Consider the following 26385-nt stretch of genomic DNA (forward strand, 5'->3'; position numbering starts at 1 on the left):
TTATACAAAAATAGGAGAAGTATATGCACATTTGTATGATTTATGCTGGTCATAGAAAAGAGCTTTCCAGGATTTGCATCGACCGCATGCAGAATTTCAATGTTTTGTTTTTGGTATGCATTTCCTCCACATAGGCCTGTGACTACTAACCTTTGCTTATCATGAGCCAACTAGTTCATGGCTACAAGCAGGGCCAGAGCCAGGTTGAGGTTTTGCTGTGTTCTTTTCATCCGTCTTCTCCAGGTCTGTTCAACAATCACCTTCCGCTTAATGCCTTATAAAGTGTTGACAGTGAATTGTGCAGTCTTTTGACAACCTGTCAATTAGCCAACAATCCGACCCACTTTGATGAAGCCACACCAATTTGCAAACCAACTAAGAAATTAGCCATGGAATCCTTGGCTATATGGTACATTTAATCCATGGGGATATTTTTTGGGGGTGCGGTTTGGATGAATTATATGCTGTTGTGATGGCCGTCTGTTTAGGACGCAAGTGTAAGTGCCAGACATGCATGTTGGTAACTTTAACCAGAAATCACCAAGATGGGCATCTGCTTCAACCTGAGGTCTCAGGGCGCCACCTCTTGACTCTCATGGGCATGTTCTGACTAAACAAGTGCCCTTACAATACTGATAACAAAGAGAACACAATGTGGCAGAATTTACTAAGGCTGCAGTCCTATAATCACTAATGAGTGACGGAAGGGGTAGGGGCTTATTTCTGGAGCAAACTTGCTTAGGATTGCACTGCAAGAGATGAGAGCAAAATTAGAAAGCAGTTATTGGAGATGTCATCCCATGACAGCAAGAAATAAACCCAAATATGAGTGGCATGGCAAGATATCACACATCCTGCCAGATATATATGAGGACGGATTTCTGCCATAAAGTTAAATGAGGGGAGAAGATGTCGCCCACATACGATAAGGTGACCAGCTGGGATTGCCAGTGCTGGAAGCTCTTACCTTGTAACAGATAGGGAATATTTCTCAGTGAGGAAAGACAACTATATGCCTCTGGTCTTCCCATGAGCATCTGAGTTGGCCAATGGGTGAACATAATGTTGGGGTGGATGCGGCTCCGGTCTGATCCAGCAAATTCTTGCATATGCCGTGCCAGTTCATGCTAAATATTAGAGGGATGTCTGGTGAAAACTAATTCCCTTCAACCACTTGTAGGAGATCAGAGGCCAAGCTGAATAGTCATGAAAACCCCATCCTGTATTCTAATCCAGCTAAAATGGAACTCACAGCCAGCTTCATATATTAGGAGAGAAGTGCTAGGCAAAAAACAAAACAAAAAAACACTGAAGAATTTCCTTTTTGGTACATTCTGTGATTTCTAGGATATGCACAGCTTCCAGTTCTATAGAAATCAGAACCCTTTTCCAGTTCTGCTCTTGGAAATGCAACCCACGAGAGATAGTAGCATAGCATGTTCTCTGTTAGGATCACCAAAGGTCTAACAAGCTCTAGCCAGTGCCACAGTCGAGATGGGACCTTTCCCAAGACCTCCAGCTCTATCAATACAGTACAAAGAATTTGAGTGGGGTTCCAATTGTCTTTAAGTAACATGTTTTCCTTAAAAAAAGAAAACATGTCAAGAAACCAGATGGAGAGAGAACCTCTTCATCTTCATTGCTGAAAGCGATCAGGAAGGTTTATGGAAGGTAAAGGATAATAACACTTTATAGTGTGGGGCAGAGATTTGTTCCAGGGAAGCAAAACTATGAGGCTTGATTGCTCTTACCCATGATAGACATATCTTTAGCCAGGATCGGGTGGGAGCTCTGCAGAAGCACCACTTCCCTGACTGTCTCATGGCCAGCACTGCTTTCAAGAGCTGTCTCGGTTATCCTCTCCCACATACACTTCCTTTCCTGCACTTGTGGCTCCCCCCCTCACCTCTTTCCCCAGGTAGTCTCGCTTTGGAGCGGCCCGACGCTGATGCCATCTAACAAAGCGTGTGAGGGTTCTCCTAAGGTTTCCCCTCCCTGCCCCACCTTCCTGTTTCAGTATGGGGAGAACTTCTGCCTCTCAGCCTTCTTGCTGGCATTGGCTGTCGAGATCTTGGTCGTGTAGGTGGCAAGGCTGCCATTGTGCCCCGTGGCTGAGGAAGGTAGCGTCAAGAAGGGGACGGGTTTCAGGCCAATGAAGTTGGAGAGGGAGATGGCATAGGGGGCACCAAGCAAGGCTGGGGGAGGCGCGGCCACTGCTGTCAGCGTTGGGGCTGGCGAAGGGGTGAGGGGCTGGGAGAAAGTCATGCCGAGGTCAACGGGGGGCGTCTGGGAGGTAGATTTGGCCGTCTCTAAACTGAAGAACAAGAAGGGAGAAAGAATGAGACTAGTGCCTGCATGCACAATTTACACATACAAATGCAGCGTGTGAGGACATATACTTGGACGTATATGTGCCGTTATATGCATGTACAAGCTTGCACATGGAAAAATATGCATAGGTGTGGGCGGATATGTGCAGTTTGTATAATACATACATACAAGTATGGATATGCACACACGTGCGCGCGCACACACACACACACAGGCAAGTGTTTGAGCTGACATGTGCAAAGGAATAGGTACACACAAAGAACGGAGCTAGTGAACAAGGTACTCTACATCGCTTTTGCTTCCAGATAATGTCTTCTCCAGAGTCCTCTCTCTCTGGGACTACATTCTTGTGGAGAACCTTCAGTATAACACACAGGGCTTGTTTGGAACTCAGAAGTGGCTATGTTAAGGATGTTATACCTTGTCATGGTCCCTATTTAAACAATCATGGAATTGCAAAGCATTCCAGCCACATATCCTTCTTGGCTTTCTCAGGTCATTGACAGACCACTTTGTTTTTCTGGGGAAATGAGAACCTCTTCCACATGAGATGCATGGGACTGTTTATCTATTAACTTGTCCCAGGAAGAAAAGAAGGGAGATGGAGGCTGTTAATTCTCCTTCAACACTCAAATGCAACAAAAGTTGAAATGAGTTCTGGGGTCATCACCACAGGGAAAACTGATTACGAAAACGATTACATGCATCTGCCAATGACAGGCTCCACGCCTTGAAAACTTGCACTCTGTAGTGGTGGTGATCCCTGAATTGTGAATGGCTATTTCCTGCTCTAAATCTTGAAGCATCCCAAATGCCAGGTCACAACAGCGACCAATGACAAATGTTGCTCTGTTTGAGGTTATCTTTTGGACAGGACGGGAGAATTCCCTGCTGTGACACAGCAGTTCTTCCTGCACAGAACTAAGGTCACATCCACACTTGACATTTAAAGCACTCTTATGTTACTTTTAAGCATCATGGCTTCCCCCAGAGAATTCTGGGAACTGTAGTTTGTTAAGGGTGCTGGGAGTTGTTAGGAGACTCTTAACATACCACTGTTCCCAGGATTCTTTGGGGGAAGCCATGATGCTTAAAGTGGTATAAGAATGCTTTGCAGCTGCAAAGGGAACATTGATGCCCAACATATTGTAGGCAAGGATACTAGAAATCACGGCGGCTCCTGAGAAACTCAAGGCCTGGTTACTCTCATGTGTGTCAGAGACAGGCAGGCATTAGTGTGAAAGACAGACAACAAAGCAATGAGAACACTTTGTGGTGCTATGCTTAGCACTCCTGTCTCTTGAGCAGAGGGCTGAGTGTTTGCAAACCGGCAAATTCAGCCATGACAGCAAGGCACTCTCGCTTGCTCTCCGCAAAGCTGTCCATCTAAGAGGCCACAGGCTTGGGCACAGCAGGAAGAAGCTGCAACGAGACGGCTGCGCAAGTGCTGCGTTACTCCCCACTTGACCTGCCCAGCAGTCCTAATGGCTCTTACCAGGCTGTGATGAGGTACTGAGCCAAAGTGATGCTGACTGGGGTGCCGGTGATGGTCACGTGACGCTCAGCAGAGCCCTCGGTCTGGTTCCCAATCTTGATGTGTGCTCCGGACATCTGCCGGATCTCGCTGATCTTGCTGCCCTGGCGGCCAATGATGCAGCCAATGAGCTAGGAGGGGAAAGGAAGGATCAGTCTTTGGAGTGGAACTGCGCTGGAAACCTCATCGCCTAAGAACTGGACAGGACTGGACAAAGCGAACAGAGAGCATTTACTCATTTTAGGCAACTCTTGCGTGAGGGAAGGAGTGAACCTTCCCAAGCCTGACCTATAGTAAACAATGGTCTGTTTGATTTATTGTTGTTCAGTATTGGATGAGTCTGAGCCAGAACCCATCAAGGCTTCAGGCTTATCTACACTTTACCTTTCCAAGCCTGAGATTTAGCCATTTTTATTCACTCTCAAGGGAGTGCAAAACATTAACTGAGCCATGCAGTTCAGGGTACCTACCACACTGTGGCAGGAATTGGCCTATTTCAAAAAATAAAACAGGCCAGATAGTTTCATGAGGCTTGTTCCATAAACAAAAACTTCAGAAAGAGCTACTTTTCCCCACGCAGGGTCAGGGGGCAGAAGTAAAGGTCAGCGTTGCCCTCCTGCCCACTCGTTTCCTGCCTTCTGAGACGCTACAACGGCCTGCTGTGTGCCCAGCAACACATGCTGACATCTGCAGAGCAGGCCTGGTACACTGGCAGCCGGGCTGGCAAGTGGGTGGGCACAAGAAATGCTGGCACATTCCTCTCTTATCATATTCACCCCTTCTGGGCTTCAGCTTCCACAGATACACACAGAGAGAGCGAAGGACAGCTCACATGGGAGCGATGGCGAAGAAGTCGGAGGAAGTTAACCTTTCCCACGGCTGATGCTCCTCTCTCTCAGAGGACTGTTTATCGCTGCCCCTTCTTTTCCCACCATTTATCTCTGGGCCATGATAAGCTTCACCTGCTTAATGTCTCTCCATGCCAGGCTGCTGTTAAAGAACAGGAGTATAAACATGTCTGTGTACATGCTAATAATCTTGGGAACTGTTCTTGGGAATCGTAGCTCTGTTAGTTCCCAGGATTCTCTTGGGGAAGACTTTCCTTTAATGTGTTTTGAAGGTACAATGGCAATTGTGTGGAGGAGAGAAGGCTTATGAGGGATGGACTTGAGACAGTAGCCCTTGATTCTGGAGTTTGTGTGAGAGTGAGGATAGATAAAACAACCTGGGGCTTTGCTGAACTTATCTTCCTTTCAAGGACCATGGCTGAGTGGCAGATCACATGCTTTGATGAAACACTGAACTTTTGCAAGCTAGGCAACAGTACTGCCAGGAGGGTTCACAGCTTGCTAGGAAACTGTACTCCAAGACTGTTTCTAAATGGTCTCTCACCAAATGAGGGAGCTTCATGGAGGGTGCCCTGATGCAAAAGTTCAAGAGTTGTACAGTGGTACCTCGGGTTAAGAACTTAATTCGTTCTGGAGGTCCGTTCTTAACCTGAAACTGTTCTTAACCTGAGGTACCACTTTAGCTAATGGGGCCTCCTGTTGTTGCTGCCGTCGCCATGTGATTTCTGTTCTCATCCTGAAGCAAAGTTCTTAACCCAAGGTATTATTTCTGGGTTAGCGGAGTCTGAAGCGTCTGTAACCTGAAGCATCTGTAACCTGAGGTACCACTGTAGTTTGCATGACAAGCTACACTTGGTGAAATTTCCTCTTCTACACAACAGTTGAAACTGCAAGAGCCCTGTTCCCTTTTCCAACCTAGTTTTGACTGAGAAAGAAGCCAAAGGACTCTGCAGCAAAATATTTAGGGCTCTTCTACTTTTGTTTGAACGGAATCACTCTTTGAAGATCTCCATAAAGAGTGGGATGGGTTTGGCTCTGATTATAACCTTTTGGGGCCCCTGCACACATTTGCAAACCGGGGAAACTATAATGGGCACAACGCACACAACTCAACACACACCACAACCTATTCCCTTTGGCTGCGATACAAAGCTTCTTTCAAGCACCAAGTGGGATGGGGAGGACCCTATGCGCACCAAGGAAGACCTCTGTGGACACGTGTGTGAGCTTACTAAATGTACACCATACATTTAAAGCACATGACTATCCCCAAAATATATTTGGGAACTGTAGTTCGTAGAGGCAAACTTACATCATTAGGAACCAGGAACTCCTGAGAGCTATTCTGAGCATTCGTGTCCAGGGCTGAAAAGGGAGAAAAGAAGCACAACGTTACTGGGGCTGTTCTGTCCTGGCTCTTTCTTGCCTTCCTAAAAGGAGGAGCGCTAGGATGACCACATCACAAGGCTACAGAAGAAGTGAAACCCAAAGAATCCTTTCCAGGCACTGTACGGTGCAAAGAGCAGGAGGCACGCAAACAGGACTGGACCGTTTCCCAGCTACTGCAAAGCCATCAGAAGCTCCAAGAAGAGGCTTTTGTTTTATGCCACTTTGCTTGGGTCACATTACACCGGACTAATTTTAGACTGAGGGAGACTGCCCTGCCCTCCTCCTGTCTGATGCAGACTCCCATTGGTTAATGCTGTTCTTTTAATGTAATAAGAAAAAATCCTAGGTGGAAAATCCTTGGATTACTCTTCATAATGAATTAAAAAAAAAATCCTGTTGACAAGTATGGTGGGGAGAGAGAGAGAGAGAGAGAGAGAGAGAGAGAGAGAATGTCCCCTGGCAATCCACATTCCCTTATACAAAAAAGTACACTTGCCTTCAGATTCTTTTGTTGTTTTTGTAACCAAGAGTTCAAGATTCTCAGAACAAAATGATACCCACCTCCCTTATTTATGTGTGTGCACATGCCAGAGTGAACTCCCGTTTTTAGTCTTGTATTATCCAGTGTTGTGCTTTAAAAAAATAAAATACAGAGCAGGGATGCAGAACATGTGACCTTCCAGATACCGTTGGACTGAAATGTGCATTATCCCCAAACAGTGTGGCTAATGGTCAGGGACGATGGGCTTTGTAGTCCAGCAATATCTAGAGGGCCACAGCTTTTCCTGAGTCAGAAGATAAATGCTCCAGTTCTCCTTCTGGTATCCCACTCTAGCATAAGAGTGCTGATCCAGCCTTTGAAAAAAGACCAAGTGGCAGGCTCCAACAAAGCTAACCCCCTCCCTTACCTAGCAATTCTCCATCATTTCATGAGCAATTTGCTAATTTATTTAGTTCTTTGAAGGTCCTGCATTCGCCATTTCTAGAGCCAATTATTCGTGCACCATGTTCTTTCCATGGAGACCTATTGCCTAAATGCAGCTGGAGCACAGGCTCACTGTTCATCTGAGTAAGCCCCTAGGGCCATAGTCTGCCACAGAGGATTGTGGGAGTTTAAGTGGCTTCATAGCTCTTTGGGGTTCCTCACCTGCTACTATTGATGGAGATTGTCCCAAGGAAGCGAATGAGACAGGCTGCCCAGAAAGCTGCTGCAACTTCGACACCTAGATGAGAGGAAGAAGTCAGTGGAATGGCAGCAAGGCCTGCGTTCCCATCTGCTCACATTAGGAAGTAGATGGGTCAGCCATACACCTAGAATACAAGCATTGGCTACTCCTGAGGTATAGTACTAACTGGGCATGTGAAATTTAATTACCGTATATTTCCATGTATAAGACACGCCCATGTATATGACGACCCCTATTTTTTTTAACCCAAAATTAAGAAATTAAGTTTAGCTTTTGCGGAGGGGGAGGTCACTTCCACCAATCGCTCACCCGCCTGCCTGCCACTACCGATCACTTGCCACAGCCACTGCCGATCACACACCTCACCTCACCACGGCCACCAATTGCTGGTACGCTCGCCGCCACCAACAGCCCACCTGTCCGCTTGCCGTAGCGGCCAATTGCCTGCCCAATTGCAGCAGCCACAGCCAATCACCTGCCCAATCGCCGCTGCCAATCTCCTGCTTGCTGCTGCCATTAATCGCACGTCCCCCCTTTGCATTCACTATACATGTATAAGATGACACCCAATTTTTGCCTTTTTTTATAAAGCAAAATGCATCATTTTATACATGGGAAAATACGGTATATGAAATGGAGTAAGTGAAAGTTACCAGCGGTGCTGCCTGCTGTCATTAATTATTGTATAGCCTTACCCAACAAGGAACTCTCCAAACGTTGCTGGATTACAGCTCCCATCATCCATAGCCTAGCCATTGGCCATGCCTGTTGGGACTGATGGGAGTTGGAGCCCAGCTATGTCTGGAAGCAAAGATCACCAGTGTTGAAGCAATGATTCTTCAACATCAACTTTGTTGGACTAGTCATATTGTGTGGATGTCTGATTATCGTCTTCTAAAGGAACTACTCTATTCCGAACTTTAAAATGTTAAGAGTAATGCTGGTGGTCAACAAAAGAGTTTCAAAGACTCTCTTAAGGCAAATCCAAAAAATGTAGTATAAACACTGACAATTGGGAAACACTGGCCTGTGAGCGCTCCAATTGGAGAACAGCCTTTACCAAAGGTGTCATGAGCTTTGAAGACGCTCGAATTCAGGAGCGTGCTAAGACGAAGGCACGCTTGGCAAACCCTCACCGTGATCAACTCCCGCCAAGAAACCTATGTCCCCCACTGTGGAAGGACGTGTTGATCCAGAATTGGCCTCCACTGTCACTTACGGACTCACTGTTAAAACAGTGTTCATTGAAGACAATCTTACTTGGCTACGAGTGATCGCCAAAGAAATTTATCTGGAGGCACCAGGATTTGCCATTTGGATTCCAGGAGGGACAGAATGGGGAGGCAGAATGGCAAGTCCGGAACAGGTAAGCAGGACAAGAAGACATGGGGAACGATGGAAGGCGAAGGCTTGAAGAAGCTGGTCCTAGCTATACATTGAACTACTTGGAAGTGTGAATTCAAAATGGAGCCTCCTTTTAGTCTGTAAAGCTTGACTTACCTCTGCTTGAGACATACCACTGTACTGTCCTTGCATGGAGAATCCCTGAAAAAAGGATGACAAAGGAGAACAGCGCTATCAAAAAATGTAAGAGAATAGGCCCAGTTCCAGATTTTGGAAGGGGGCTGGGGAAAGTACCCTTGCTACCTGCCAGTGCTTGCCACCACTCTGACCCTCTGGCAAAGGTAGCACTGTTAGTAGCCCCCAGCCTCCCACTCCCCCTTGTGCAGGCTCATGAGGCATTGCTGCCAGGTAAGCACGCATGTTTGTGAGCACTAGGCAGCTGCCAGATTCCCCCTTGTGCTTGTCCATGAGGGTGGGCTTACCCTCACAGTGCTGGTGCTGAAATGAACCGGAAGAAGAGCAGCCATGTGGCTCCTGGCTCATTACAGCACAGGATGAGGCAGCTCACAAGCTGGCAAGCAAGAGAGTGGGGTTGCAGGGACACTGGGGCTGCCAGGTGCTTAAGGGCCAGCAAGAGCTCAGGGAGCCAAGGCAAGGCATCAGCCCCAGGGGGCCTTGCTGCTGTAAATGATCCTTGGCAAATGCCTACCTACACTGGGTGCTGGCGCCAGAACTGAGAATAAGAATGGATGGGCTTACTTGTCATTTGTATTTTGTTGGTGGTAAATCTCAAAAGACTTAAATAAATAAGAAATTGCAGGGGGTGGGGAAGAGAAGCTCGCAAGAAAGTAGACTTCCTGGTAACTACTGTGCTTACTGAAATGTCAGTTTTAAAGTGAGGAAAGGACTAGGACCAGTCAGAAAGAGGCTGTAGAAATTCCATAAGCAGTTTCATCATCCTACCCAGAAACAAATGAATAAGCAATATGGGAAGAGTGAATCTCATTCATTTTGCTCACCAAAAGCTTAAAGTTAAACTTTTAGAACATACACAAACAAAACCTTAGAAAATGATTGTAGAATAAAACATAGATGATAATTATAATCATAGAATTGTAGAGTTGGGATCCTGAGGGTCATCTGGCCCAACCCTCTGTGATGCAGGAATCTCAACACATGATTCCCCATCTAATTTGAAACCATACTGGACCCTGCTTAGCTACGCAAATGAGCAAGCAGTTTTATTGCTGCACTACTAGGAGGACACTAGTAAATAATGAAGTCAGATGTATCTGTATATATATATGTGGTATTCCGAAACTCAGTGTGTTAGGTCTTCTGTTTCACTTAAATTCGGAATAGTTTATTCTATTGACCCCAAATTATGATGATTTCATCTGGCTGAAATGCAAATGAGTAATTGTTCCTCCTAATATAAAATTCAAATCAGTTATGCATCATTTCATAGTAAATGAAAGCTTAAAGTAGATTTGAAATGGGGCAGCACATTACAGATTTACACCTAATATAATCTGTTTGCTGATACCAATAAGCTTTAGGCTTATTGTCTAGCGCCATGGTGTGGGAACTGGGTCACCATCTCACTGAGATTAATTATTCTTATACAGTTGTAATTTTATTTTATTCAGCCAATCAACACTTTTCAGCCTCAATTTTTGGTCATCTGGTAAATAAGTTCTGCTTTTTACTGGCTGTCAATCCTCAGATGTGCTTGAGTGGCAACATTTGTTAAACCTGACTGTGTGCATCGCAGCAGGGCAGAATTTTGCAAGGGCAAACAACTTTTAACAAAATAGCAGATGTTATTTTAGGCATATAGCAAAATATCCATGTTAAATCCCCATGTCCTATAAACTGGTTCACCGTAACGTAGATTCTCTTTTTTCTCTGTAAACTTAAAAGATTCCATTGCGCTATTGCTGGTTTAAGCATACAAAAAATTAAAAGCAACAACAGCAACACCTCCCCCCAGCCCACAAAACCCCCTATCAATACCAAGAGTCTGTTCAGCAGCCTCAGCTTTTACAGCTGGAGTCAGTCAGGGCCCCGCCCTCCCAGGCCAGATGGGAAAAGGCCTGCAAGGCAGGGAGCAAGTTTCCTAGGATTCACAGCCAAGCTGGTCCTTGTATATATGGTCTCTGAGGGATCTGACAGCAAGTGCTTGGTCACATGACACGGAAGAAGCCAGAAGTTAAGGCGGAAAGGTAAAATCGATACCCATTAAGTCATTCTGATACTTTCTAATCTGGCTTGATATTGATGTGGTGGTGAATGTAGGCGTGGGGGAAACCAGTGGCTCTCCAGATGTTGTTGAACTCCAACTCTCATCAGCCCCAGCCAGCATGGCCAATGGGCAGTGAAGAAAGGAGTTGTCACCACACAACATCATCTGGCTGGCCGCAGTCTTACCCACCCTTTGATTACTGGGTAACAAGAGAACCAAAGCCTAATGGTTCTCTCTCTTTTTAACCTCAACCGAAAAATGGTCTCCTGTGAATTTATGAGTCCCTTACCTGATTGGCTGAAAGAAGAACTGATCCCAAGGACAGGCTGGGGTGGTAGGGAATAGTGGCGCCTTTTGGTGGAGACTGAAGGAAACCAAAGGAGGAATCACTGCACCATATACACAATGCCACTTCCATCCCATCCCATCAGTATCCCCCCACCCATGACATCCTAATGGCCATAGTACCCTTGCTACTTCCTGTATTTCTTTGAGTTGCAAAATAGGCACCGGCTGGGAATATCTTTAACTAACTCCTGTTTGGTATGATAATGATATGAGTAGTGCCTAGGGATGCCTGGTTCAGAGGAGAACAATAAAGGTGGCCTGCAGTTTTAAAAAAACAGTCCTATGAGGAAAAGGTTGAAGGCACTAGGTATGTTCTTTCAGTCTTTCCTCATGAGCTGGTATGTTTATTTTGGAGAAGGGAAGACTGAGAGGGGGACATGATGGCACTCCTCAAATTCTTGGAAGGGCTGCCACACAGAAGAAGGCAAAATCTGGTTCTCAGTTCCTCCAGAGAGCGGTACTAGATCTAATAAGTTTCAGTTTCAGAAGGGGAGATTTCAGATGGAGAAACATCTTGATGGTAACAGCAGCACCAGATTTAAGTTGGTGTGGGTGGTTCCCCCGCATAGGGCGCTGGGCCAAGGGGAAACAAAATACTACTACTACTACTAATAATAATAATAATACCTATACAATACAATAGAAGATCTATTAAAAAGCAACTGTACCAAAATGAATAATTGTGAAAACAGGAAATATTGGGGGGGGTGCCAAATTTTGTCCTTGCTCAGGGCATGATATTACCAAAATCTGACCCTGATAACAGCAATTCTGCCATGGAACCAGTGACCTCGAGGGATGGTACACCCTCCTTTGCTGGGGGTTTTCAGAGGATATTATCTGATTCAGTGATTTCACATGCATTGTGTTAAGGAGCAATGTGTGACTTCTTGACACTGGCAACAAGGAAAGGGTGATATATATTCCACTGATGGAACTAGCTTTTGACAAGGCTGTCAGATTTACTGCAGGTGCCATTCATGCGGACTGAAGCTACCATGAGACATCTAGAGCAGAATTCATCTTCAGCTCTGCAAACAGTGTTCACTATGGGCCAAACTAGATCTGACATGTGAGCAGCCACTGAAGGAAAGGACTATAGCTAAGTGGCAGAGCATCCGTTCTGCATGTAGAAGGTCCCAAGTTTGATTCTCCAGGCATCTCCAGGCAGGGCCAGGAAAGATCCCAATCTGAAGTGTTGGAGAGTTGCTGGCAGCCAGTGAAGACAACAGAGCTAGATGGAGCAAAGTTCAGACTTGGTGCAAGGTAGCTTCCTATGTCCCACCTCCTTCCTTCCTTCCTTCCTTCCTTCCTTCCTTCCTCTCCCTTTCTTTCTTTCTTTCTTTCTTTCTTTCTTTCTTTCTTTCTTTCTTTCTGATTCAACAGTAGCATGGTAGGGAAAGTATGTTTAACCCTTTCCCCATGGACACATTTTTGTGATCAAAACACCCACCCAGCTGCTCTTCTCCTTACAGGGGAAAAGATACAGGGATCCGGTACATTTTCCCCTTAGAGTAGAAAGGCAGATAGGTAGGAGGATATTGATGAGGGGAACTGCCTGCAGGTATACACCCCTGCTGCTGCTTCTTTGGTCAGATTTACAATGATATAAATGAATTATATTGGGCAATATCCAGCTGTTAAGGATTTACACTAGCAAAATGGAACTCCCCACCCCTACACCATATGCACCCCTTCCCCAAATCTGCTTTGGAGGGTTGAAAAAATCAAAGGCGAATATCACTGATTTCTTCTGCTTTAAGGGGGGGGGGAGCCAATGTGACTTATGTTTGTGACATCAGAACCCATAGCACCAATCCCCATTCTCAACTGTGTCCTAACAAAGGGGGCAATGATAGTTGAGAGTGCTGATTGGTGCAATGGCAGCTGATGTCACAAAGGCAGTACTGTTCCTTACGCTAGATATGGCTGATAACCCTGGTGAGTGTCTCTGAACAAAGCCACAGTGATGGGCTCCAGCTGAAAGAGAAGTGCAGGAAAAGGAAGCAGGGACCCAAGATACAGAAGCATCAGATCCGTGGAAAGAAAGGTACAGCAAAACCAGCTGGGAAGGGATGCAGCCAGCTTATACGTATTATCACCAGTGGGGTGGCATTTTCTAACAATTCTCCATGCGTGTTTGGGAGGAAATGTAGGGCAGTCTAATTTGGAGATGTATATACCCAGCCTTGCGGTACCACTTCTCCACAATTTGCAGAATGTTGTCCTCGCCTGGTGAGGTGGACCCAATGACCCATACCTCCAAGATGACAGCGCAGATCTGTCGCACACACTGGATGATGGCATCTGGTACTCCAGAGACTGTCACAGCCCTCTCGGTGGAGTTGGGGAGGAGGTCTCCAGCCACTTGGACTTGTGCTCCTGTGGTCTGCATTAGGGGCCAAAAGCAAATTCTCAGTCTTTCTGGGCATTCTGATGAACCCTGCCCACCCGGAGAACAGCCAGGTCAGAAACAGCACATGGATCACTAGAAGGGAAGTATTTCAGAGTCTTCTTCTAATGGTATGATTTCCTAAGCAGAGATTAATCCACACGCAGTTAAAAGAATTCACGAGATCCTCTCAAAGAAATGTTTGTAGTTTACCTCACAATTTTATTACTATTATTTCTTATTTATTAAATTTGTATACCACCTCTTCTATTTCTCTTTATTAAAACTATTTTTTTTAAATAAACAACTCCTCAGTGTCTCTCTATACCTGCTTTCCTCAAACTTCTCCTATTGTTTAAAACCAGTTTTTGTTTCTGTGACCCTCCATCTCTGCTTTACTCAAATTTCTGCCACTGTTTGAGTACAGTGAGAAAGGACAGACAGTGAAATGAAAAAAATGGCAGTTTTAGATTTTTTCCTCTTTCATTCATGCCTCACGAGGGGCACCAAATCCCATTAATCACTGGTCCCCTCCCCTGAGTCAGTCTCCAACCCTCCACCACACACTCATTAAGAGTCCCTGACAATATGTTATTAACAACCAACCAACCAACCAACCAACCACACACACACACACACCATCCATCCATTAAATTTTCCCTAATTGAACAAGCCAAATGACAGCTTTGCTCTTAAAGATGCAGTAACATATATCAGCTTTGCACACACACCCCATGCTGATAGGAGATTGCAGAACAGGAGAGAGGAAAAGGCATGAAAATGTGGGAGGTCTGTGTGTAAGGGAGATTTGGAAGTAGGAAGTAGGAAAAGGGGATGAAGGTGATAATGTTGTGTGTGCGCAAAAGCGGCTGCACAATAGGAGGGCGCATAAGGCAGAGGCTGGCAAACTACAGCCCGGGGGCCGGATGCGGCCCCCCAGGCTCATAAATCCGGCCCGCAGACCCTGCTGCCTGCTCGGTCAGTCCCTGCGCACTGCAGATACCTTGCCATGCGGGGACTGACTTCTGTGACGCTGGCACGGCTTCTGGGCAGGTGGGAACGCTGGTGCAGCTTCGGATTGGCTGCAGGAAGTTCCTGCAGCCAATGTGAAGTCTTGCCACCTGTGGCTGAGGTAAACTCGGTGTGGCCATGGACAGAGGGGCCAGCTGGCCGGCAGCGGATCTGGGCATTGTGACAGGCGTATTGTGGGACCCCTGGCATAAGGCATGGAAATGCGGGGGGTGATATATGTGCAAAAAAGAATTGAGAAAAGTAAGGAGGCCGGTGGAGGGGAGAAAGGAGTAAAGGTGAGAAGGAGGCAAGGAAATGGGGTTGAAGAGGAAAGCATGAACATGCAAGACTGCAGAATAGGCGGAGATGGTGGCTTCAGAACTGGGCAGAAGGTAAAAAGGGTGCTTCATATTTGCAATGTGTGGGTGGAGGAAGAAGCAGGAGGTTCCCATGGGGGTGGTTTGTGTACAAGGGGGGGTTGCACAAAAGGAGGGGGAAGGCATGGACATGGGGGGTGGAGGTGCAAACAGGTGTAAAGTAGAGCTGCAGAACAGATGAGAGAAGGCCAGAAATGGGGTTGGGAAGGTGAAAAGTGAGCTTAGTAGTTGCATGGGGTGGGAAGGGGAAGCTCTAGGGAGTTAATGCAAGGGAATGGCAGCCCCTAGTTTTATAAAAAGTTCACTCAGGTAGCTTAGGATGAGTAGCAAATATGAAAACTAGGAAGAAAAATGGTTCAGGTACAGAAAACAAACGTAGAAGAAACAGGTGTTCTTGTCCATGGAATGGAAAGGAATGAAGCAATAGGAGAAGAACTCAGATAACGGATTTCCAAAGTTTGTACCTCTCGGATATCCTTTATTTTGGCTCCTGCTTTGCCAATGAGCGAGCCACATTGGCTGGCTGGAATGACCAGCCTCAGTGTGACAGGTGGCCTGGAGACAGTTCCTCCATTGGCAGCTCCTGTTCCCAGATCCTGAAACAAAACCAACGGGATGAGGTTCAAGTTTCAATGGGTTCCTTCAGAATCACCTTTTTGGTAGTAGTATGCATAAGACCATTCCGGATACACCACTGCTGTTGTAACACTCAGATGGTTTGGTTCTTTGCTCCTGCATTCCTAGGATCCATATGATGATATTTAGATTTTAGAAATCCTGGAGCAATCAGCCAATAACATTCCACACTGATTTCCAGGCATAACATGGCCTGATCTCCTAACCTGGGTCATGATTGGGAGCAGGATTTAACTCCCCGCCCCCCAACTCCTGACTCTACATGCCAGTATCATTAAAAAGATAACTCCTACATGCAAAGATAAGTATATCAGAACCCTTTCCATGTTTAGTCATAATCGTTCAATGAGGTATGTGGTTGAACATTCTCATGTATTTTATTGCCCCATACACAAGTAGTAAAACCAATTTTTCTCAAAATCAGATTGTCCAATTGTCTTCTTTCTTGGGTGTCTATTAAGTTTATCAACTGGATCACAGAAACACTAAATCTCCCAGACCGTAAGAAACTAGGCTCCCTTATAGAAAGTAGGTTGCTTTCTCCTGCTATCTAGGATGTGATTGCTGTGCCAATGCCTTTTTGTTTCTGTGTGTGTGTTTTAAACTGATATGTGGAGAAAAAACATATTTCTTTTGCTACAGCATCCTCCAGTTTCATCTGTACGAGGCAATGAAACTCTGTGAGGAGGAGACTCCGCCGTGTGGAGGCAGAACTGAGTGACCACCTTACCTCTTCCAGCTTGAAAGCAATCATGGAAACAGCTCTAAAAACTGCATCAGTGGATCCTGTGATAGTGGTGATCCGTTCTGGACACGATCCCTCTGAAATTGTGATCCTGGCTGTACTCTAAGAAAGCAAACCATGAGTAATGTCATTAATAATAATTTAACATTGCTACCAAGTGCTTAGAATGCTTTGTTGATATAAGAATCCTGTAAGATGGGCTCCGTATTACAGACATGCAGCTAAGAGAGAGAGAGAGAGAGAGAGAGAGAGAGAGAGAGAGAGAGAGAGAGACTTGTCTCTCTAGGGAACATAGGAAGCTGCCTCACACTGAGGCTGTGCACACATTGCCATTGAGATAGCTGTTGCACATGCACAGATACTTCACTGAATAGGTGAAGCACAGAGAAACAAATCAGGTAATTTGCACCTGGTGAAGACATCCCTGCCCACTCTCTGGTGTGTACAGCAATGTAAAAATGTGACTTTACATACGGGGGGGGGGGGAATCTCTCTGCATCTCAAGTCATTGATTTGCATCTCACCTTTGACAGATGACAGATCTATCTAGCTCTATTGTTGACAATAGTTCGCAGTGGCTCTCTCTCCAGGGTTTCAGAGGGAAAAAGCCTTTTCCAAATCACAGTCCTCCCTGGAGAACCCCAGGGACTGAACCTGGGGTTTTCTGCATCCACAAAAAGTTATCTACCATTGAGCTATGGTATTTCCACTCTGTAGAATAATCATGTAACTTTAAACTTCATTTGAATTTTAAAGAAATGCTGACAAACAAGGCTTGTGCAGGCTGCTCCCCTGCCTTGTGCCTCTTCACATTTCTCCGCATACTCTTCTCAATTCTCATTCAGGATACCCACTTTCCTCACAAAAAAACCTTTTTCCAGATAAAATGTCCAGAATCGTATAGGCATTCTACACCATTCCAGGTTTGACCAGCAGCCAATTCCAATCTAGAATGGAATTACTTCCACACTTACTTGTTCCCGTATCCTCTTCACAGTCTCTCCTTTCTGTTGGATTAATGACAAAAAAGTTCGTCAGACTTCCGCAGCTTCACAGATGCAACAAAGAAACAGCCGCCACACACAAGAGCCTACATCAATCTTACCTTGCCTATGATACTGCCAACTTCCTGCAGAAACACAAAAGACATGAGAAGTTGAATTAAGGGAGATTTACAAATCAGCAGGAGTTTGGCAATGTCTGTATACTTTCTGCCAGAAAATGAGAAGGCAGCACTTTTCTTCTCCCCCCCCCCCATGGAAAACATGGGTCATTCAGGATTTGACAGCTTAAATGAGAGGGATATCCCTCTTCCCAGACATTGGCAATCTCACGACCTTCCTTATTGGAGCCTTTACAAATAAAAAAATGTTATGGTGAATTTACATGTTAATCCAGACACCTTGGCAACGTCTTCTGCTGAGTCTATTTTGTAATTCCAGCTCGAGATTCCCCACACAGAAAAGGTATTGTGTGTAGGAAAGAATCACATCCACACGATACATTTAAAGCACATGGCTTCCCCCAAAGAATCCTGGGAACTGTAGTTTACCTATAAAAGAACTACAACTCCCAGCACCCTTAACTAAATTGAAGGAAGAATTGTGTACATTAAATATATGGTGTGTATGTGACTAGTATTTCAAGACGCCCTCCTGATTTAGAAGTAGGGTAGTGGCTCACTGAGTTTGGGGACTTAGGTTTGCATCATAGCCAATGTTCCCCACCAAGGCAAACAGCAAATCTGATCCAATGAGAGGTCTGCTATGGACCCTAACGAAATCAGGATCACAACCTAATACGGGAGTCTCTGTTTACTTACCTTCCCATGCATAAGCATTCGAAGGGTGAGAGTGATGCTGAGTTCTGCTTCGTCTAGTCCATTATCTGAGCCACTCATCCTATCTGGCGATGCCATGATGTAGGAATGCATGGATCTGCTCCTAAGGAAACCAACACCCAGGGTCTAGCAGGAGCGGAAGGCGCCAAATCTGTAGACACAGAGAGAGAAATAAAAGAGCCTCAGAAGGAACCTTGCTTGTAAATCAGCCCAGCGAGCTGGCAGGGCTGCAGTGATGAGGAAGCAGTGGTTGAGTTTCATGCAACGTCCTTTGATGCTTCTTGTCTCAGAGTCAGGGAGCCCTGGAGGATAATGATTACAACGATGAAGAGAAGCATCACATAAGGAAACACAGCAGCCTTTCCAGATGCAATTCACTGAAAACCCTTCAGAGAAACTCAGTCAAACATTATGATTTATTAATCAGATTTATATCCCAAACTCCCTCCAAAAGGAGAACATACAACGATAATATATATATATGCAATCTGGGTAAAAAGGTAGGTGACATTTAAGAATATCCTGCCTCTCGACAAGTTTATTTCGATAGTCTATTTGCAGAGATCTTGGATGGTAGGAAGTGGGGATCCCTGGGTCAGAGCCACAGTACCATGTCGTGCTGGACACTTGATCTCCATTTTGTTCAGATATGTGATGGAAATGACCAGCTGTGTAATCCCTCCCTCACCTCCAGTGTATTGCATGGCTGGCTGCTGTTCAAGTGAGCAAAATTCTTGAATATCATAGATACCATATATATGGGTGGGGGGGTGAGGGGTGGAATATGAATCCCTGTGACCCACATGTGTGGGGTAAATAGCAAAATAATAGGCTGAGAGCCTGGATTCAAAACACAGGGCTAAACTCACCCGCCAGCAAGAGAGAGTCCCCAGTAGTAGAACTTACACAAAAGTCAAGCGGTAGTATAGTCCTAAGAATATAGGTTGATAGACCCTTTTATCCCATCTCGTCCACTTGCAAACAGTGCTGCTCTCTTTCTATCCTTCTTACAATGAACAGACCACACCCTGTTACGTAAGTTTAAAACACTTTACTTACAAAACATTCATGCATTTATCCAAGCAGCAGCAAGGAGAGCATAGGCAGAATACTTTTGGGTAGAAAATACAGAAATATAGCTTCAAACACATGCTCTAAGCTTAGAGCTTGCTTAGAAACATTTTCCTTTGTTAGTTACATGGAGTGGAATGAGTGGGAACAGGAAGAGAAGGCTTTACTTTCTCATCGGAGAAAAGGGGACATAGCGGAGTCTAGGAATCCAGCTCTATTTTCTTAACCCTTTGGGCAGTAACTAGCACTTATGCGTAGTTATGTTTGACTGCAATTTCCCTACTATATCTCTCTTTTCTGAATGTTTGTTAATCTGTTCTAGAAAGGCATCAGCCATGTCTTCAGTATGGCTTTGTGGTCTATAGAAGACTCGCACAGAAAAGTTGCTGTTGTTTCCCTCTCCTACAATTTTTACCCAAATACTCTCAACCTCTCTTCCACCATCACTTGTGGCAACCCTCAAGACTTTTGGACTGGGCTGACAATCTTCAGCCCCTTCCCCTGTTGTTATTAACTTTTAAAAAGTTTGGTTTTATTTACTTTGCTTACAGGGTGGCTCTCCCTCTAAAAAAATGCCTAAATGCTCAACTATATCTATAAATTAGCATATGCAAATTTGCACCATGGAATTTTAAGGATCTAGCAATACCCCCAACCCTATTTTGATATCTATTTCTTTGTAAAGGGAGAATCTTTGAATTAATGCAATTGCCTCAGAGATTCTTTGGATCATCTGGCTTTAATTCCTGGGTTTTCTGCAGAGTCCCCTCTCAATGTTTAGACTAGTTGCTCCATTATAGGTTTTTTTGTGAATCCAAGAACTACAGCTATAAAATAGGAGCAAGATTATCAACTTTCTGCAAACCAAGTGGACCGGAGGTGTTCTTCCTCCTGTGTTTTGTCTTGCAACATAGAGTAGAAGCCATGTTAGCCTGTTGCAGCAAAAAATGCAATTAGTCTTACGGCACCTTGAAGGCAACTGTATTATGTCATAAGCTTTTGTGGACTCAGGCCCACTTCGGCTTGCAAGGTAACTTCAGTTCACTTGAGAGGGTTAGAAATCGCAACTGACACAGAAGGGGAATTACGACACAGTTAACACATTTTACATGTTCAGCTGGCTCATTCACAAAGCCTCTCAAAAGGAAGATAATACTTTATTCAAGAAAGATAATACTTTAAAATCAAGGTCAACACGTTCATTACAGAATGCGAGGCCTTCTGTAGATGCACAGCTCTTTTTATCAGAACAATCTACTGCCAGCAATTTACTGTAATCCTAACTAATCATTCTGGGCTAGGCAATAAATATAAACCAAAATCTGCACACACATCCTCACTGCCAAGGTGAGGCATGTAAAGGAGGGCACTCAAATGATCCAGTGCAGGCATTTAGAGACATGGCACATGCTGGATGAAAGCACAATTTGGAATTCAGATACTACTGTACTGGGCAAGTATCAGGCAAAGTCTGAAATATTCATCAAAGCTTCTGATTCTATACCTCACCTGCTATTAAAGGTACAGCCAGACCATAACTCTTGTCACAGTTTGTTTCACTTTTTCCTTTAGGGCACAGCAAAACTCAATCTGCCACAACCAACCAACCAACCAACCAACCAGTCCTAGTATTTTCCCCAGGTCTCTCTCCTTGGTTCTAGTCCAACATTCTCTCCACTGTGCTATGGGCCCCTGCAGATTAGTGTTTTATTGTGGGTTTCTTCTGCAACATGTTATTGAGACAATAATAGTGCATTAGTGGGTGGATTTATTCTGCTTTACAGTGGTACCTCTGTTGTGAACAGGTTGCGATTTGCTGCTTCTGTGCATGATGTCATTTTGCACATCTGTGCATGCGCAAGTGGTGAAACCCGGAAGTAACCCTTTCCGGTACTTCTGGGTCGCCACAGGACGCAACCTGAAAATGCTCAACCTGAAGCAAATGTAACATAAGGTATGACTGTAGTTTGTTCTTCAGTGCTTCCCCAATGTTACCACATTATGCTGGCCTGAGAGGCTATAGCGCAACAAATGCAGGACGAAAATAAACCAGAGCATTTAAAAATAAACCAGGCATTAAATAAAAGTTTCAGGATATCAGCAGAAGATTGCAGGAGATGCATTGACTGGAAATGAAGCGATATTTACAACCTCAAAGCTTTTTCCACAGAATTGAAAGCAGGGTCATGTGTCACTGCACCAAAAGCATCATGAACACAAATTATCACAAATGTACCCCCCCCCAAAAAAAGTCTGGACAGGCCCTACTGTAACTACACCCCATTGATTCTATTTTGGTTTGGGTCTTTTCATATTTGAGGAAGCTAGACAATAACTTTTTTGTTTCATTTTTATTTTAAAAACTTGCATTCCGCCTACTTTCGAAGGAATTCTAGGCAGCTAACAAATCCAAATACCAAAAACAATATTTCAAATATAAAACAATCACTTTTTCTGAACCCAGCCATTAACATCACAAAACTCATGGTACTAATTCGGACACAGCCAAGCACCAGGCAGAAAAATAATCAGCTGAAGGACTTTTTAAAACAGCAACATCCTTACCACTTGCCTGAAACCAAGCAGTGAAGGGGCCTGGTGCACTTTGCCTGCCAAACTATTTGGCAGAATGGGCACCACCACACAGAAGGTCGTAGCCCAGATTGCAATCAGCCACGCCTCGTGAAGATAAGGAATCTGCATCAGAGCCGCAAATGATGGCCAGAGCATGTGGTGAGGCAAAAGCCAACCCTTAAGAGGTGCACTTAAAATGCCAGAGTGGGTTAGGATATCGTTTTTGCAGCTTGCTGGAAAATTTAGTTTTTGCAACAAGGAAAATTGAGAACGGATCATGAAGTTGCTTCTAAGTAGATCTGGTTTTGGCTAAAAGAGCTCAACACACATAATTCAGTAGGTGCATGAGTACAATAATGTACCGTACATTCGCTGTCATTTAGGATATTTTTAAAAAACGCTTTGATGAGGAAAGAAGATGAGGAGCTGCTCCACACTCAATAAAAAACACACTGAAAATTATGTCCCTTTAATAAGCATTTCTGTGGCAGCGATGGCGGGTGCTGGGGGGGGGACTCAAGAAGTAGCATGCAGGAAAAAGGAAAGGGATGTAGACTGTACAAGCTCATACAATTTTCAGCAGTTGTGTGAAAAACTGCCAGTTTGGATGTGTCCAAAGTGTATTGATGACAGGTTTCCCATGTCTGCTTTTTGTGCCATGAATCTGTCACTTTGCTCAGTAGTCGCACAGCAAACCTTTGTACAGACGTCACCTTTTACCCTTTTGCTTCTGGTGGAGCAGAAGTGAGCACAGCAGCTGTCAAAGGCCTTCGCTCCCTTTCTTTATGGAGCAGCCTCATTCAGGCTGTCAAGTGGATTCAGAGATAGGAAAACAAACTGCAGCCCCAGCAATGGAGCCTTGTCTATCCTTCAAACGTAGGAGAGGGGAAAGCACTCCAAGCTCACTTACTCAGTATTAAAACTGTTGGACAGAAACATCCTCTGGAGCCATTATTGCAAGCTAGGAAGTTCAGCAGGCAAGACACTCTCACCTCCATCACACTGGCAACAATAACAAGTTAATGCTCAATACCCAGGGAGCAGCCAGTATTGATTGACTGTTTCAGTGAAGACATCAGGGCTCTCATGTTCCTGGAGTACCATCCAGATCAAAGAATCATTCTAGTCTTTATAAGCACTAGGAAGGATGGGGAACATCTGTCCACGTCTCACAGAACGTGCTTTCAAATGAATTTTGAAGTGAACAGATATATGTTCTTTGCATTTGAGTGTCGTCAAACCATCTGATGATGCAATGTATATTCAAGAGGAGGCATGTGAGGGTGCCTGCTGCCACATGCACCGGAAACAGCAATGCTCCCATGTGAGATACGTCCCACCACAAAATCTCAACTGAAAGTTTCCAAAACTCTTCAGCAAGGAAGCCTAAGTTATGGGGATACCAGAATTTGATGGGACCAACATACTTTAAAAACCTTGTAGTTAAGGGCCAAACGAGACCAAGCTTCTTTTTGTGTGTCCCCCCAATCTCCATATACAAAGAGGGTTGGTCTTAGTTGAGCAGAAAAAGGAGAACATAGGTAGGTGCTGCTGCTGAACTTCCTTTGCTTCTGTGCCTTACTTCCCCTCAAGCCATTGCTCCTCGCTTTTCTCTGACTGCAGTTCTACGATTCCTAAGAGCAGCTCTGCCCCATCCTTGGCAGTCCTCAGAAACAATAATAATTCACTTTGCTTAAGATTAATCAACCTGAGCTTTCTGCTTCTTTCCTCATCTTGGAAACAAGACCTTTCCAAGAGACTCCTCTCCGTGCTCTGCCTGTGTTGATTTGCCTGTTGGATCTATGTTTGGTCTAGCATTGCCCTCTGCACAACCTCCACCATGCTGCCTCAAACCCAACCTTCCTGCTAATAATGTGTGTGGCTCTCTGCGTCAGGCGCATCATCAGAGGCATCTGTGGAATGCAAACCCACACAGTGATGGGCCAGTCCATGTGCTTCCCCTCCCCCAACCAGAGTCCCTAATCACCCTCTTCTGAGGGGAACGAGGAGACACAGAAGCAGCAGCAGCGGAGGGCATGGGCTGCCCCCTCCCCTTTTGTTTCTTCAATAACCGGAGCCAAAATGGTCTTAGGTCCCTTCTGAAAATCCATAAGGAAAACAGGCTGAAAATGCTAGTTAACCCAGTGATGAGGCGAGAAGGCGACAGCTGTGTAAATGCAGACACTGGACACCCACCCCCCTTTCTGATCTTTCTCAGCTGTCCCAGGCGGCAACTGTCCCTATCAAAGAGTCCTCAGGGGGCTTATTTAGACTCCAGCGCCTTTTATTCTTGCCTGAGAGACTGAGTGCCAGGAAAACCTGGGGCTTTGTTTGGGACAACAACAAGTTATGGCAGGCGAGACAACAGAAGAGAAGCCATCAGGCCTCTGCTTTCATTTGCTGGGCTTGGAGGGCTCCTCTTTCCTGTCAGACAAAGGCTCCAGAAAAAGACCCCTCTGAGGCAGAGAACAGAAGACCGTGTGTGTGTGTGTGTGTGTGTGTGTGTGTGTGTGTGTGTGAGAGAGAGAGAGAGAGAGAGAGAGAGAGAGAGAGAGGGAGGGAGAGAGAGAGAGAACCACAGACTTCAATTATGTAGTAATTATTGGTTGTGGGTATTAGGCTGTGTGCACAACAAACACATTACCAGGGGAAAACATATCAAAACACTGTACCTCGGGTTAAGTACTTAATTCGTTCCGGAGGTCCGTTCTTAACCTGAAACTGTTCTTAACCTGAAGCACCACTTTAGCTAATGGGGCCTCCTGCTGCTGCTGCGCCGCCAGAGCACGATTTCTGTTCTCATCCTGAAGCAAGGTTCTTAATCTGAAGCACTATTTCTGGGTTAGCGGAGTCTGTAACCTGAAGCGTATGTAACCTGAAGCATATGTAACCTGAGGTACCACTGTATTCAATTTAAAAAATGCTAGGATGCACATGGATTTTGTGGCTAACACTGTGTGCATACCTCTTTGCAAACCAGCTGTGGGGGTGCACTGGATGCAGAGTAAACAGGACTACATACACAGCCTAAGATTGGTCCTAGACACACAGGGCTTGGCTTTGCCGCTTTAATACAAAGCAAAAAGTGGGGAAGTCCCAAATATTGCAAACCAATATTTATGAAAGGACTTTTATTCTGAACCTCAGCTATTCCTTGGAAATCATACAGAAAAGGAAAGAAACAAAACCATAGGCATTCATGCAATAGCAAAAGCCATTACATTTTGCCACAAACTCCAGTTTACACGCATAGCATATACATCGTTGCCTCGTTAGTACTGAAATAAGCATTCATTTTTTAAAAAAAATCATGGAAGGAAAAAAATACGTTGTCCTGTTTATTCAGGACATTTGGTCAATTGATAACTTTTTAAAAAGTCAGGCCTCCTAGTGCTAAAGGTCAAGTGAGACAAATGTGGCACTCTGATGTGTTGAGGAATAATTCAAACCCACCCTTTTAATCATTATACTTCTCAGGTATTTTCAGGTCAACTGAATATTATGGGAAACTTGTGTCTTCCTCCAGTCCCAAACCTACTTCCTGTCTCCCAGCTAGGGATGAGATATTTATGTGAAATTATGTCATCATTGCATCACTCCTGTTTTATATACAGGAGTTTTATATACAGTTTTATATACAGGAAGAGAGGTTTGTTTTTTGTATAGATACTATCATTAAAAAATTGTCGGTTTTGAGCTAATCAAAAGTATTTTGATTATAATTTCAATTATGATCATCAAAATATTTGTTATTGGCTCACAAACACCTAATTTTTGATGATACTTCCTGAACCTGAACCAGAACTCTGGGTGAGATTTGTTGTTGTTTAGTCGTTTGGTCGTGTCCAACTCTTCGTGACCCCATGGACCAGAGCACACCAGGCACTCCTGTCTTCCACTGCCTCCCGTAATTTGGTTAAACACATTTTAGTAGCTTCGAGAACACTGTCCACCCATCTCGTCCTCTGTCGTCCCCTTCTCCTTGTGCCCTCAATCTTTCCCAACATCAGGGTCTTTTCCAGGGAGTCTTCTCTTCTCATAAGGTGGCCAAAGTATTGGAGCCTCAGCTTCATGATCTGTCCTTCCAGTGAGCACTCAGGGCTGATTTCCTTAAGAATGGATAGGTTTGATCTTCTTGCAGTCCATGGGACTCTCAAGAGTCTCCTCCAGCACCATAATTCAAAAGCATCAATTCTTCGGTGATCAGCCTTCTTTATGGTCCAGCTCTTACTTCCATACATCACTCCTAGGAAAGCCATAGCTTTAACTATACGGACCTTTGTCGGCAAGGTGATGTCTCTGCTTTTTATGATGCTGTCTAGGTTTGTCATTGCTTTTCTCCCAAGAAGTAGGTGTCTTTTAATTTCGTGACTGCTGTCACCATCTGCAGTGATCATGCAACCCAAGAAAGTAAAATCTCTCACTGCCTTCTATTTGCCAGGAGGTGATGGGCCCAGTGGCCATGATCTTCGTTTTTTTGATGTTGAGCTTCAGACCAAGCTTTAGACTCATT

At 44.8% G+C, this 26385-nt stretch overlaps 1 protein-coding gene and 1 long non-coding RNA gene across 3 annotated transcripts in view; one reads left to right on the top strand and one right to left on the bottom strand.

Moving 5' to 3' along the window:
* Positions 1 to 1542: 1542 nt before the first annotated feature.
* PCBP4 (poly(rC) binding protein 4) overlaps positions 1543 to 26385 on the bottom strand; it is a 36960-nt gene continuing 12117 nt past the window's right edge. For both annotated transcript variants that reach the window (XM_053377491.1, XM_053377490.1), the window contains exons 2-13: positions 18210 to 18378; positions 17493 to 17516; positions 17362 to 17394; positions 16373 to 16489; positions 15471 to 15602; positions 13487 to 13615; positions 11168 to 11242; positions 8790 to 8834; positions 7250 to 7325; positions 6026 to 6078; positions 3827 to 3996; positions 1543 to 2314 (exon numbers count right to left, since the gene is read on the bottom strand). In XM_053377491.1, coding sequence (XP_053233466.1) covers positions 2014 to 2314; positions 3827 to 3996; positions 6026 to 6078; positions 7250 to 7325; positions 8790 to 8834; positions 11168 to 11242; positions 13487 to 13615; positions 15471 to 15602; positions 16373 to 16489; positions 17362 to 17394; positions 17493 to 17516; positions 18210 to 18320 — 1266 coding nt within the window. In that variant the 5' untranslated portion in view covers positions 18321 to 18378 and the 3' untranslated portion in view covers positions 1543 to 2013. The remainder of the gene's footprint in view (positions 2315 to 3826; positions 3997 to 6025; positions 6079 to 7249; positions 7326 to 8789; positions 8835 to 11167; positions 11243 to 13486; positions 13616 to 15470; positions 15603 to 16372; positions 16490 to 17361; positions 17395 to 17492; positions 17517 to 18209; positions 18379 to 26385) is intronic.
* Positions 13104 to 25480, top strand: LOC128408183 (uncharacterized). Its single transcript, XR_008328992.1, has 4 exons — positions 13104 to 13276; positions 16295 to 16508; positions 18682 to 18727; positions 25350 to 25480. It is a non-coding gene; the product is annotated as an uncharacterized LOC128408183 (long non-coding RNA).

Source organism: Podarcis raffonei, chromosome 2 (genome assembly GCF_027172205.1).
Source record: "Podarcis raffonei isolate rPodRaf1 chromosome 2, rPodRaf1.pri, whole genome shotgun sequence".
Classification (NCBI taxonomy): domain Eukaryota; kingdom Metazoa; phylum Chordata; class Lepidosauria; order Squamata; family Lacertidae; genus Podarcis; species Podarcis raffonei.